A 13,423-nucleotide genomic window follows, 5' to 3' on the forward strand; every position below is an offset into this window, starting at 1 on the left:
CCCTCCCTCTCCCCCTCTCCCCCCCCAAAATAAATCTTAAGAGAAAAAAGAAATAGCCCCCCCCACAGGTAAATATATGTATAGTATCAGATCATACTTATGGGAAGAAGGAAAGAAAAATTTTGTTCTTATCATAGGATGTTGAGACCAACTTTGAAATGTTTGACGTATGGCACCTGGCCTTATAACCCTCTTCATGTATGTTTTTAGAAATCGTTTCTGATGTAAATATTTGAAGCATCACTCAAAAATCTACCTGTGCTAAAAAAAAATTCAGGTTATGTTTTTTTCTAAAAGAGACTCTTGAACAGTGAATAACAAACCCAAAGAATTCACTGCTCTAAGACATTATAGGCTAAAATATACATGAAGGTAAAATTCATCGGATGAACTGTTCGTAATTACTTTCAAGAATACAGCCCTTGGCGTGTGCAACATGAGCTGGAGACCGTCAGGCCGCATGGGTCACGGATGGGACCTAATGCTTGCATACCTGAATTTCTCTGCTGTCAGAGAAATCTGCAAAGCAGAGACCTACCTCCAGATTGACATCCAAGTACATTTCACTGTGTCAGCTGGGTATCCTTAGGCCTTTTCACTCATCTGAGTGTTTTATCATCCCAGTTGCACAACCTCCTCTTTTTATAAAAACAGAGAAGCAGCCCATTTCCCTTAGCAGCGACCAGAGGGGCCCGGGAGAGTCGGCAAAGCAGCGTAAGGGTCCCTTCTTTCCCCAGGTCCTCCTGTCCTCAGGACTCGGAGTGAGTTTAACTTCAGCATCAAAGCACCTCCCGTTCAAAGGCTGTTATTATGTGAGCCTCGCTAAATACAGAAGTTGTTTGTTCTGAATGACAGAAATAAGTATTGACCAGTTTATCCCCACATGCTTCAGATTCTCGGTGGAGATCGTAATGTGTTCTTTGCACATTCCGCCGCTGGGCTTTCCCCCCCCCCCCCCCCCCCCCCCCCGCGAGTATTATACACACTTGTAGCCATGATACCATATATTTAACTGTATGGAAATACAAATTTGGCTCTGCACTTTCATTTTACCTTTCGTAGGGCTATAAACAGTAACGTGTCGTGGCTGCTGGGAAGCCCTCAGAAGTCAAAGCAGCCTGTCTTCTGCAGTGTTCCTCGGCGCTTAGAGCCCTGTTTTCCCTGCTGGCTATTTAAAAGTACATATTTTACATTCTCGTTTCTGAGTTGTCCACCCCCTTCCCACCAAACCCTCAAGAATCTGAGAGTCCGTAATACTTCTTGAGCTCTGGTCAGTTTTTCCAGTGAGTCAAAACCAAATGTAAAAGCCTTGCATTGTGAGATCCATGGAATAAGGAGAAATTCTGCACAAAATTCTTTTCCTGTTCGGCCGTGCCCTTTCTTGTCCCATTTAGAGAGGTCACATTTAGAGCTGAAGTTTCTGCTTGACAGCATTAAATGCGTGACATCGGTTTCCTGCTGTTCCATGTACTGCTGGGGCTGGACCTGGTTTTAGGACTCCAGGGAGCCTGGTGTAGGCTCACAAAACCTTCATTGTTCTCTTCCGTCTTCCTTTAGAAACCTGAAGATGTGGTACACTCCGGGGTCATCAGCAGGAGGATTTATTTTGACTTCGGGTCATTAGCTTGGCCCCCATTGTTGAGCTCTGGAGTTGGTTCTCATTATGTTGGACCAACACCACGTATTTGCTCTTTTCTCATCCAGCAATACATGATCCTTTTATACCTTAAATGCTTTGAAACTCATCAGAAACTTAGAAATGATTCTTGTCCATTTACAGGACAAAACAGGAACATGTTTTTCAAATTCTGTCGTGAAGCGCCTCATTCGGGTCTTGAATGTTTTCTGTTTCTTATTCCTTCCTATGCTGCCATTTTGTAAGGAAGCCCATCGGCTCCCTTAAGAATATAGACCCAGTTCTCAGAGTTAATAGTGGAAGGAGAATCCCCAACAGAGAAAATGTCCCTGGGTCTCATAGCCCCCAGCTCTAGGAAGATCCAGAATAGTCCTGTCCCACAGGACTGTGACAGTGGAAACGTTCTATATTTGCTCATCTGGTAGCTCCTGGCCACAGATGGCTCGTGAGCACCTGAACTGTGGCTAATACGACTGAGGAACTAAATCTGTAATTTTATTTAAATAGCCACCTTATTAGCACAGCTCTAAAGCCCACGGGGTTTACCTGCAAAGATGGGTAAGAGTATACAGACAAATAAACATCTCTCCCCACCCCTACTACTGTTCTTTAAATAGGGCTGTGCCCAAGTTCATGAAAAGGATCAAGGTCCCAGACTACAAGGACCGGAATGTGTTCGGGGTCCCTCTGACAGTCAATGTGCAGCGCACAGGACAGCCCCTGCCCCAGAGCATCCAGCAGGCCATGCGCTACCTCCGCAACCACTGTTTGGATCAGGTGAGGACTGCTGTGCACAGGTCCCGTGGAATCGTGGGGCCTCGGACTCAAGCTTCCTTTTATGATTCTGTAGTGGAAATGTTGCTTCTATCCGGACATGTCATGTTTTTCTTCCAACAGGTGGGGCTTTTCAGAAAATCTGGTGTCAAATCCCGGATCCAGGCTCTGCGCCAGATGAATGAAAGTGCCATAGATTGTGTCAGCTATGAGGGGCAGTCTGCTTATGATGTGGCAGATATGCTGAAGCAGTATTTTCGAGACCTTCCTGAGCCACTAATGACGAACAAGCTCTCAGAAACCTTTCTCCAGATCTATCAGTGTGAGTATTCTTTGATTTCCACGTTGTTGGCCTTGGGAAAAAGTGGGACCGGCTGAAACCCGTGGCTTCCTGTCATGCCGTTCTCTGGAACCCACACGATGACCTCTTGGAAGTATGTGTCACCAATTTCTTCCTTTTCTCCTTGTTTGTGGAACGGGTTTCTGTATACCTGTTGAATAATGCAAAAGTAAATTTCCCTTATCATCATTCTCTCATTACTGGAGCAGTTATACATTCTTACATTCTTTTGGGGGAGGTTGGGGCAGAGGGAGAGAGAAAGAGAGAAACTTAAGGAGGTTCCATGCCAAGCGCAGAGCCCGATGCCAGACTCAATCTCACGACCCTGAGATCATGGCCTGAGCCGAAATCAAGAGTAGGACTCTTAACCCACTGAGCCACCCAGGTGCTCCCCACATTCTTACGTTCTGATCCAGGAGCTCACGCTTTCATTCGCTTCTAGAACAGTGTTATCTGAGATGCTTATAGAAGAGCAGGTACCAAGATATTTCTGTTGATGCGCAGCTCTCCAGCAGGGCCTGTTGGGTTTAAAACTTCACAGGTGTCTGTCTGTTTTTATCTTGCTGTAAAATGAATAAATAATCTTTTTCTGTTATTCATCTCAGCTTCTGCCAGAAATACTTGGGAAAACAATACCATGCCCTTCTCACTTTTAAGTAAAGCTTAAAGCAAACAGTTGTCTAAATTAATGATCAAGATCAGGATTATAGCATTTACAGCCCCGTGTTTTTCTTGGCTCAGTGTGGTGTTACAGCAATGTAATACAAAAGCAGCTTCTCTCTTCGTGCTCAAATTGTCTTTAAACCAGCGCATTGGACTTTATTTTATGAGAAATGGAGCTGGTCTGGATTATTTCATTATTTGTTTCATCCTTTCAGATTTTATGAAAACACAGGTCACATTTTCCCCACCAAGGTATTTGTTATGTATTGTAACCATGGAGCTGTTTTAATCAGTTTGTCCTATGGAGCTGCACTTGAGTGACTTGATTTTTCCACCACATGCCTCTTAAAAGACAGATTTGCCTAGTAAAGGAGACCTGAAGGTTGGGCCCAGCATTTTCTACATGTATATTATTTTACTGGCTTGTTTCTTAAGCATATATTTTTATAATTGTCTCTCAGTATGCTCTCCAAAGCTTAAGGAAATTACTAGTAAAAATAGCTGTTGTTTCAACTGAGTATTTTAGCAGCTTCCTTTCCGCATCTTACGAATGAGCAGATCAGTTATAATTATGGAAAGTCCCCAGAGATAATGAACATTTTGTGTAAAGGCTGAGAAAGTTTTTATCCCTTTGTACATACATATGTTAGATACGCTTTTTCACTGAGACTAAACCAAAGTATAAATGTGTGTGTTTTCAGTAACCGAGAATGGTAAACTAGGGATTTCTAAGAAAAAAAATACTTAGGAAAGAAAAACTAATTCCGTAAACCAAAAGAACAGGCATCATATCTGGAGTTGAACTCCGAGGTGGATTTAGGAGGATATTGGCATTGTGGGTGTCAAAATTTTTAACTCCTCCACAGGCAGGAAATACTTGAGGGTAGTGACGCTGGTGGCGGTCCCTAATTTCTTCCATATTAACCTCAAGTACACTTTCTGCAAGTGCTTGTTCAGTACTGGGCTGAGGTCGTTGGGGCTGGTATTTGCTTTGGGACGTTTCCTTGTGATGTGCGTGGAAAAGCACTGAGCCTGACGGAGGAAATGCTGGTGTTGTACAGGTGTGCCCAAGGACCAGCGCCTCCAGGCTATCAAGGCCGCCATTATGCTCCTACCTGATGAGAACCGGGAGGTCCTACAGACCCTTCTTTACTTCTTGAGCGATGTCACAGCAGCTGTAAAAGAAAACCAGATGACTCCCACCAACCTGGCTGTGTGCCTAGCGCCTTCCCTTTTCCACCTCAACACCCTGAAGAGAGAGAATTCTTCTCCAAGGTACGGGTCCGAGGAGATGTGCACACACATGCTCTGTTCTTCAGACCGGGGCAGCCTACCTTTCCTTCTCGGTTGGCCCCCTGGGTTTCTTGGATTCACACCTGAGTCAAGCAGAGTTTGCCTCCTTCCTTCACAGCCCCCACACTTCCCTCCTTTCTTCTCAGCCTTGGGGCTGTGACTTTCTAGACAGTCTAGTGGCAACCAGGTTTTGAGAGATTTGGGTATGTGCTTTGCCGTGGCAAATGTTTGCCCTGATCCTCCCCGGCACCCTCTGTGACCTTGCCGTCACACTTTCTGCCACCAAAAAATCGTGCAGATTTACTCACCTCAAAAACTGGCTGGAAGTAAGGTCCTCGATGCCCTGGCTTCTGCAGGGTCAAGAAAGCCAAGCCCCCAGCCTGTGCTGGAAGTTGTAAGGTAGTTAGCTGGCTCTAAAAGAACTAAGGATAACACTGAGCCTCAAAGCCAGGACCTGGCCTAAGCCCGTTGTGTGCAAAGCTTCTCCTTGGACATATATAAGCTGGGGGTAGATGAAGAAGAAGTCAGAGGATCTGGAAAATATCAAAGGCTGATATTTGCTCAGCACTGATTCTGACCCAACCACGGGACTACACCCTTGACATTCATTCTCTCATTTAATCCTGGGAACAGTCATAGGAGGTGAAGATCCTGGCAGGGAGGGTCCGTGTAATAAGTACCTTGCCCACATCTGACAGGGGAGATGGCCGAGCCAGTTGGAGCTTCTTACTGCTGTGAATGTTTCCCGTAAGGGCCTCACAGCGGAGTAGGTAAGAAAGGAGGCCCTAATGGGACTTAACCCCCTACGTCGAACCCATCCAGCTGATGATCCTTTTCCTCAGCTCTGCAGGTACTGGACAGAGACTCCCTTCGCTCCAGGCCTGAGGCCTGGTTGTGCTGGGTGAAGTCAGCTTTGCTTCTGAAAGTCATACAATAACTTAACATATCTTTTTATCTAGTTCTCACGTGAACTGAGGCATTCCATCTTCAATAGGATAGGGAACAAGAGATGAGCAGAAGAGAGAGATCAGATAAGATTAAGAGAAACCTCTAGGAAACAATAGATGGTCCCCTCGCCTTCAGGAGGGGATTTTATTTATTTAAACTGTAAAGAAGAGTGACACCGTTTACTGGGACGTGCAATGCCTCCTCTCCTCGCACCCCTTGAAGCTGCCTTCTGTCTCCCCACCAACAGCCGTAGACCTTCCAAGCTGCCCTATTTAAATAGGAACCTGTTTAACGTGATAGCTTTAAACAGCCTAGATCTCACTGAAAACAGTCCCTTTCATGTTTTTGTGCTTTGCTGATAAAACTGAGAAATTTTAGTGACCAAAGTAAAGCTCTCCCGAACCTCTTGGTAACATAGGCTCCGGTAAGATGGTTTTTTTTTTTTTCTCCTTTGGGTTTCCTAGAATAACACATCAGTTAAACACACATAAATATTTGAATCTCCCCCCTCCCTTATTTCTTCTGCCTAGGGTAATGCAGAGAAAACAAAGTTTGGGCAAACCAGATCAGAAAGATTTGAATGAAAACCTCGCTGCCACTCAGGGTCTGGCCCATATGATTGCTGAGTGCAAGAAGCTTTTCCAGGTAAGGAGTTGGGGAGCTTTGTTATTTGTTGAGGATTACATAAATCATGAAGACAAAATCTTAGGCACCGAGTTGTTCACATCTTACCAAAAGATCTTTCCACAGCCGGAGATTATATACATAGCTCAAGAATGTCTTTCTTTCTTTTTTTCCTTTTCTAAGAACATCTTATTTATTTTTTAATGTATAAGCTCATTAGAGTTAATGTGTTGAATGAAATTTGCCTAGCGCCATACCCCTTGACTTCAAAAGCAAAAGCAACCAATGATCTGAAATAAATTCTGGATCTGAGAAGCCTGTCCTCATGCACTTAAGCCCCATATTCGTCATTTACCCTCCTTTGACTTTCCAAAGCAGAAGAACCCCTTACATGGGAATAGGCTTTTTAGATACGTTTATGAACGTGATGTGTTTGTGTCCTCACGATACCTTGGGAGGTCAGCAGGCCCAGCCCTCAGTGTTCAGGGAAACGGAGCGGTTGGGGTGCCCGCACCGCCCCGAGAGCCCAGTGTGTTGCCACCGCACCGCCCCTTCCCCTGATGGGCATCGGGAACAAATACAGGCACACTCACCTCCTTTTGGTCTCTCACGTCCCCCACAGGTTCCTGAGGAAATGAGTCGATGTCGGAATTCCTACACAGAACAGGAGCTGAAGCCCCTCACTCTAGAAGCACTGGGGCGCCTGCATCATGACGAGTCGGCTGACTACCAGCACTTCCTCCAGGACTGTATGGACAGCCTGTTTAAAGAGGTCAAGGAGAAGTTTAAAGGCTGGGTCAGCTACTCCACGTCTGAGCAGGCCGAGCTGTCCTATAAGAAGGTAAGGCTTGGCCCTGTTGTCATCTGGTTGAGTTCCAGCGGTCAGGGTTCAGGTTCATCAGAGGTGAGACCCTGTGGCCAGCTCAGCTCTCCATGGGCATCTGTCAACCATTCCCTTCCTTGTAGACCTGGCCAGCCAGGTGATTCAGTTCCCCGGGGAAGAGTGGAAGCCAGGTCAGCAAGGAATCATAGTCAACTCATGCTTGTTGGAGGAATTGGACCATTTACTGAAATCCTTTGGTTCCACGGAATCACAGTACAGTTCCCTGGGCAATAGGTATTGGGCTTTAGGGCATTCTATGACATGCTTAGATATTTCCATAATTTGATCAGAATCCCCCTGCACGCTTCTCTGTTCTCAGCCACTCTTCTCTTGGCCCTTTAATGAGTGGGGATTACTTGGGGGAGAAATTAACTTGTTAGGACTAAAAGCCCCTTGAGGGCAGGGACGTCTTGTATGGCTTAGCATGATAGGCCCGTGATAGTATTTCTTGATCCCGTCTCTACCACCTTGAAAAGAAATAAACAGTGACAGCATCTGGATGGCCATGCAGGTGTTAGGATGCAGATAAATGATCTGATTTTTATTGCATTGACCCTCATATGAGTCCCAGGAAAACAAATGTTAATAATTTGGATCAGAAAATTGGCCAAAAGCCAGGTTTTCTGGCCTGCTCTTGAATATACTTGGGGATACCAACATATAGATAATAATTAGCCTCCAAACACATGACTGTACATACAACTGGCAATTGGCCTTCAAAGTGTAGGGGTGTGTGAATGGTCTTAGCGCTGAAAAATACATCCTCTTTTCAGGTGAGCGAAGGACCTCCCCTAAGGCTTTGGCGGTCCACCATCGAAGTCCCTGCCATGCCTGAGGAAATCTTAAAGCGCCTCCTCAAAGAACAGCACCTCTGGGACGTAGACCTTTTGGATTCCAAAGTGATTGAAATCCTGGACAGCCAAACTGAAATTTACCAGTATGTCCAAAACAGTATGGCGCCCCACCCTGCCCGGGACTACGTTGTTTTGAGGTGAGAGCTTCCAAATGGATCCCTGTAGTAAGGATGTGCCTGGTGTCACTGAATGTGATGAGATGGTAAAATTATGTAAAGTAGAAGGTATGCCTCTGAAATAGCGTTGAACCCTTCCAGATACGGGAAATGTGTCTGTATGTATTCCAGCAGTGTGTTCATCCTGAAAATAGTTTGAACACTTTTGGAATTGAACTCAGAAATAGAGGCACATTTGGGGCGCCTGGGTGGCTCCGTTGGTTAAGCATCCAACTCTTGATTTTGGCTCAGGTTGTGACCTGCGGGTTGTGAGATCGAGCCCTGCATCAGGCTCTGCGCTCAGTGTGGAGTCTGCTTTTTCCTCTCCCCGCTCATGCTCTCTCACTGTCCCTCAAATAAATAAATCTTTAAAAATCTTTAAAAATACAATAAATAAATAGAGGCACATTCAATTGAATATGCTCATTGCTAGCAGTTTCTTGCCCCTTCTAGGATAGATTTTTCTCACTAGAAACAGCAAGTGAATGCATAAGCCAGGAAATAACTTTTAAGTCCCAAGTGAGCTGTGGTTAAAGCTGAATTATATGTAATTCATAAATTCTCTGGAGACATTATCGAACGAGGAATTCCAAAAATCTTTGAGGAAATGGCACATCATTAGTCCAGAGCTTTCCAGCAGAGCAGTAGGGCTCTTTTGGATGTCCATGTGCTCATACATTCGTGAAATGTAAAAATGGTTTTCAGTCACACTTCATATTGGTTCTCTTCCAAAGAGCTGATGTGTGACTATATATGCACCGTAGCGGCTCTGTACGGAGTTACTCACTCGAGAGCCCGTTGCACAGTAGTTCAGAGGATGCCATCCATCCAGGACTAGGTCACACAGCATAGGAACTGATCCTGCCCCTTTAGGTGTCTCTTTTAACAGTGGGGCCCATTTTCAACTTGGCTTCCTGACGATTCCATCTTTTTTTTCCCCTCTGGTTTTGTCGCTACAGAACATGGAGGACTAATTTACCGAAGGGGGCATGTGCCCTTTTACTCACCTCCGTGGATCACGACCGGGCCCCCGTGGTGGGGGTGAGAGTCAATGTACTTCTCTCCTGGTATCTGATCGAACCCTGCGGGTCAGGGAAATCCAAACTCACCTACATGTGCAGAGCCGACTTAAGGTATGTTCTGATTCTGATTTTTGTGACATGGTAAGGGTCATGAAGAAGATGAGACTTTTTGTCTGCTACAGAGAATGGCTTAAACGAACACATCGTTGTATCTTGTCTGCTCCCTAAAGAGCAGTTTTTATAAAGTAACACCTTCCTGTTTCTTGGTCTTTGGGGAACCGCTTCCTGATTTCGATCCCTTAGAGAAGGTGGTAATACGCTGCTTCTGCCATGCACTTAAAGCCATAGGAGATGAGAGCTGGAACTGGCAAGCAGATGATTCTCATTTTATATTCAAAGGTATTTGAAAATAATGAATATATGTGAATATATATAGTATGTTTCAGCCATTAGTCAGGCCTATACCGGGTGCCACTGATGAATGTGTGTTCATGTCAGAAAACTCAATGAAATTCAGCAATACAGCCAAAACATGAACCTCTCAAAGCTTTCCACGGTGGTTAAATTCTCATTTGCAGTCTTTACCTCTCGGTACTTTTTCAACCGTCTGTGTGATCTGTTTTTGTTCTGTATGCTAAAGCTTTCCCTGAACAATGTCACTCAGTGTCTGTACTCAGTATGTTGTTTCTTGAGAAACTTCTGGTTCCGGAAGTGTAATGGCTATGCCAGGAGGTTACCCTGGAATACTAGCAGTAATTCTTGCTTACATGGCTTCTGGATCAAGACATTGGAAGTGTACTCGGAGCTCCGTCCGGCTTCTTTGGGGGCTTTCCAGTGTGAAGAACCCATCTGCTTTTCCTTTCCATTGCAGGGGCCACATGCCAGAGTGGTACACAAAATCTTTCGGACATTTGTGTGCAGCTGAAGTCGTGAAGATCCGAGACTCTTTCAGCAATCAGAACACTGAAACCAAAGACCCCAAATCTAGGTGATTACTGAAGCCGAGCGGCCGTGTCCACCGTCCAGACGTTTGTTTCTGGAAGCCCTTTGCCGGTCCTTGGAAGAATGGGCTCCGAGTCTAGTCCTGAAACTAAGAAAACTAGAAGTTGGAGTGTGGGGATCAACTGTAGCGATTTTAAGACATTTTTAAAGCTGCTTCCTGTTTGTTGAAGGTCTAGATTATAGACCTTGCCTGGAATATATAAGACTGTGCAAAAGAAAAAAAAAAAAGTATTCTTATTGAAGTTGCTTCTGAGAAGCAAAACTATAAATACCTTACAGAAAATAATGAAGAGACTTCATTCTCTTGTGATACTGGTGTATGTGTACCTATGTCATTGTATCTGCAGTGTGTTGGGGGACCGGTGTATCCACTGGAATAGTTGGTACTCTTTGACCTGTTTCTCACTGAGATGAGCAAAGAAAGGTTTGCACAGAGGAATGTGTGTATGTGTGTTTGTTGCTGGTTGAATGGCAGAGATGTGTACGTTGGAACACAGTGTCTGGCACACTGGGACGCCTTCAAGAAGGATTTTGATGCGTCAGGTTCAGGTTAACCTGAGATTATCTGACTGCCCATGGACCCATCCAGAAAGGGGACCCAACACCCTTGGTCGCTTATTTCTTTTTCCAAGTTATTAAGCACATTCCTTTTTGACCAACCTCTCCTCTTTCCTTAAACGTAATTGTAGTCGATTGATTCCAGTGTCCCTTCTCAAACACAGTTGTCTTTAGACCTGATTGCAAATAGTGATATAGTTTTTAACCAGTATAGATTAGTTCAGGGAAGAAACTACTCCCTCCACCCCCCGCCCTTACTAGCTCCAAAGCACAGTTTTATTTGGGGGTTTTTGTGTTTGTTTTGTAAGTCAAGATAGAATGACTGAACACCCTAACATCTACTCCTGAATCAAGCCTCAGAACCTTTTACCTGTTGGAATGCTTTGCATTTTCCTGTTTATAACCAAAAGTCTTGAAGACACACCGAAAACATCGGAAACTCTGTATGTCCCAAGGAAATCCCTGTAAATTTAACCCACGGTATTAAAATTTAACAACAGATGCTGATTGTTGTTAGTCACGGCATTTCTGAAAGCTGCACATATTTAGTTGTTGGATTTGTCCTTTTCAGCAAATAGTTTTTCTGGTTTTGCAACTTTTTTTTTTTTTTGCTTTGTTTTCCCTACATTTCTTTTTCTTTTCCTTTATAATGATGCCCTTGGACTATCTTTTTAGCGGTAAAGGAAAATGGTTATCACAGGGGGAAAAAAAACTGAAAAAGCACCAGCACAGTTTTTTTGGAAGGGTGGGTGGTCTTTGTCCAGGCTTTACTGTAACCGTAAAGATTGACTCATGAGACAGTATTAGTGAATTTATTTTGTATGGATCAAAAGTGAATAATGTATGAATGAGAGTTGTAAGAAGGATTTTTATTTTGTTATAATTTAGTTACCATTGTCAGTGTTATTTCAAAGGTTCTTTGAAGAATTTGCAGTGGGGGGGAGATTAGAGTTTTAAAATTTGAGTATTTTGGATATCAGTGTTCCTCATGAAGATATACTTGTATATTCAATTTTAATAGCTTTCAGATTTGTAAGATTATATGTTGTATATACCATTCTATTAAGATAAAGAAACATGTACACATGTCCACTGTGCTTTCAAACATAGATAAAGCATGATAAAAATTATTATTTAAAATATACTTGTATTTATACCTCAGATATTCTTTTGGGTTTTGTACCTCAAGGCTTTTTTTTTTTCCTAATGTAAATACACTTTACATGAATACAATCTAAGTGAAAGAAAAAATAAAATAAGAGGTTTATAACTTGCTCTATATCTGTACAGAATATAATCCGCAAGTGCACTATTAAATGTTTAAAGTAAGGGAAAGGTCTGGCCTGCTTTCCTGTGTATTACATCTCACTCTTACCCTTAAAAACCACAGATTGCAAAGCGTATCATTCTAGCATCAACTAAAATGAAAATCAGATTTGCTGAAGGAGAAATCGGACTGCAAATCATTCCAAGGCCAAACTGCCACTGAGCCACTCACTAACAAACAGGAAACCCTGGTGAAGGTTCAGGAAGCATGGAGATTCTCTCCTAACAAAGGTCGTTAGGAAACGATGCTGAGAGAGTTACAAGGATAAGGAGCCAGCGAGAGAAAGATGCTCATAAGCAAAGCCAAGGTCACCGTTAAAGTCCACAAAAGGCCTCTTTCCCACTGGTCTGCTTTCCTGTAGAAAGGATTCCTTACACGTACGACAACAGGAGAATTCAAAGGATGTGAATGTTCCAAGAACTCTGTGTAAGTCACCTCGAGTGCTATTGCCATGACTTAACTAATTGTGACTAATCACCTAGATTGTAAGCTCTTTGAGGGCAGGGCTCTTCTACACATCTTTATAATCCCCTACAGCGGCTTTCAGTGTTTTGTACTTGTAGGCACCTAATAAATTTATTATTTGCTAAATGGAACTCGTTGACTCAGCTTCTGTTATTTGAGAAGGGAGAGAACCTGGGATGCCATCTGTCGTAAGCCCTCGCTTTGGTGCATCACTGCCCATTTTGAGATTGCAGAGAGTGGACATGGTTAAACCTAATGAAACCTGAAAGTTTGAGCTGGTTGAAGGTGCATGGATGCTGTATATAGAGGCTGCCGACACTGATTCTAAATTAAGAGTTCTTTGTGATGGAGTTTTAATCATAAGTCTTGTTTCTTGGAAACTGATGCCATTTTAGAAGAGGTTTTATTTTGACAAACACTCAGCCTGGGTATAGTAGAGGGGAAAAAAAAACAAACTTCACAATAATTTTTAAAAGACACACAGAGACCAAAGGCTTTTTTTTTTTTATTCCTCTTCTCTACCTCCAGACCTGGTTTCCTCAGAGCTAAATAAAATAAAGCACGGGGCGCCTGGGTGGCTCAGTCAGTTAAGAATCTGCCTTTTGCTCAGGTCATGATCTCGGGGTCCTGGGATCGAGCCCCACATCAGGCTCTTTGCTCAGCCCGCTTCTCCCTCTCCCTCTCTCCCACCCCCCCTGCTTCTGTGCTCTCTCTCAAATAAATAAAATCTTAAAAAATCTCAAAACATGTCTTAAGCCTGAAATACCTACAACTTTAGTTGTTTGACTGGCTGCAGAGGGTTACCAGAAAGGAGGAGACATACTTACAGATAACCACCATAGATTCAGTTGGCTTTGTCAGGCTACCCATTTACTTCGT

At 43.7% G+C, this 13,423-nt stretch overlaps 1 protein-coding gene across 5 annotated transcripts in view; it reads left to right on the forward strand.

Moving 5' to 3' along the window:
- DLC1 (DLC1 Rho GTPase activating protein) overlaps positions 1-12,675 on the forward strand; it is a 417,459-nt gene extending 404,784 nt beyond the window's left edge. For all 5 annotated transcript variants that reach the window (XM_025886236.2, XM_073902374.1, XM_073902375.1 and 2 more), the window contains 8 exons: positions 2,254-2,413; positions 2,534-2,732; positions 4,475-4,688; positions 6,185-6,299; positions 6,901-7,119; positions 7,935-8,152; positions 9,130-9,303; positions 10,064-12,675. In XM_025886236.2, the coding sequence (XP_025742021.1) occupies positions 2,254-2,413; positions 2,534-2,732; positions 4,475-4,688; positions 6,185-6,299; positions 6,901-7,119; positions 7,935-8,152; positions 9,130-9,303; positions 10,064-10,184 (1,420 nt within the window). In that variant the 3' untranslated portion in view covers positions 10,185-12,675. The remainder of the gene's footprint in view (positions 1-2,253; positions 2,414-2,533; positions 2,733-4,474; positions 4,689-6,184; positions 6,300-6,900; positions 7,120-7,934; positions 8,153-9,129; positions 9,304-10,063) is intronic.
- The last annotated feature ends 748 nt before the right edge of the window (positions 12,676-13,423 follow it).

This window comes from Callorhinus ursinus, unplaced genomic scaffold (genome assembly GCF_003265705.2).
Source record: "Callorhinus ursinus isolate GAN/ISIS: 27379988/994484 unplaced genomic scaffold, GSC_fseal_2.0 scaffold17, whole genome shotgun sequence".
Lineage (NCBI taxonomy): Eukaryota > Metazoa > Chordata > Mammalia > Carnivora > Otariidae > Callorhinus > Callorhinus ursinus.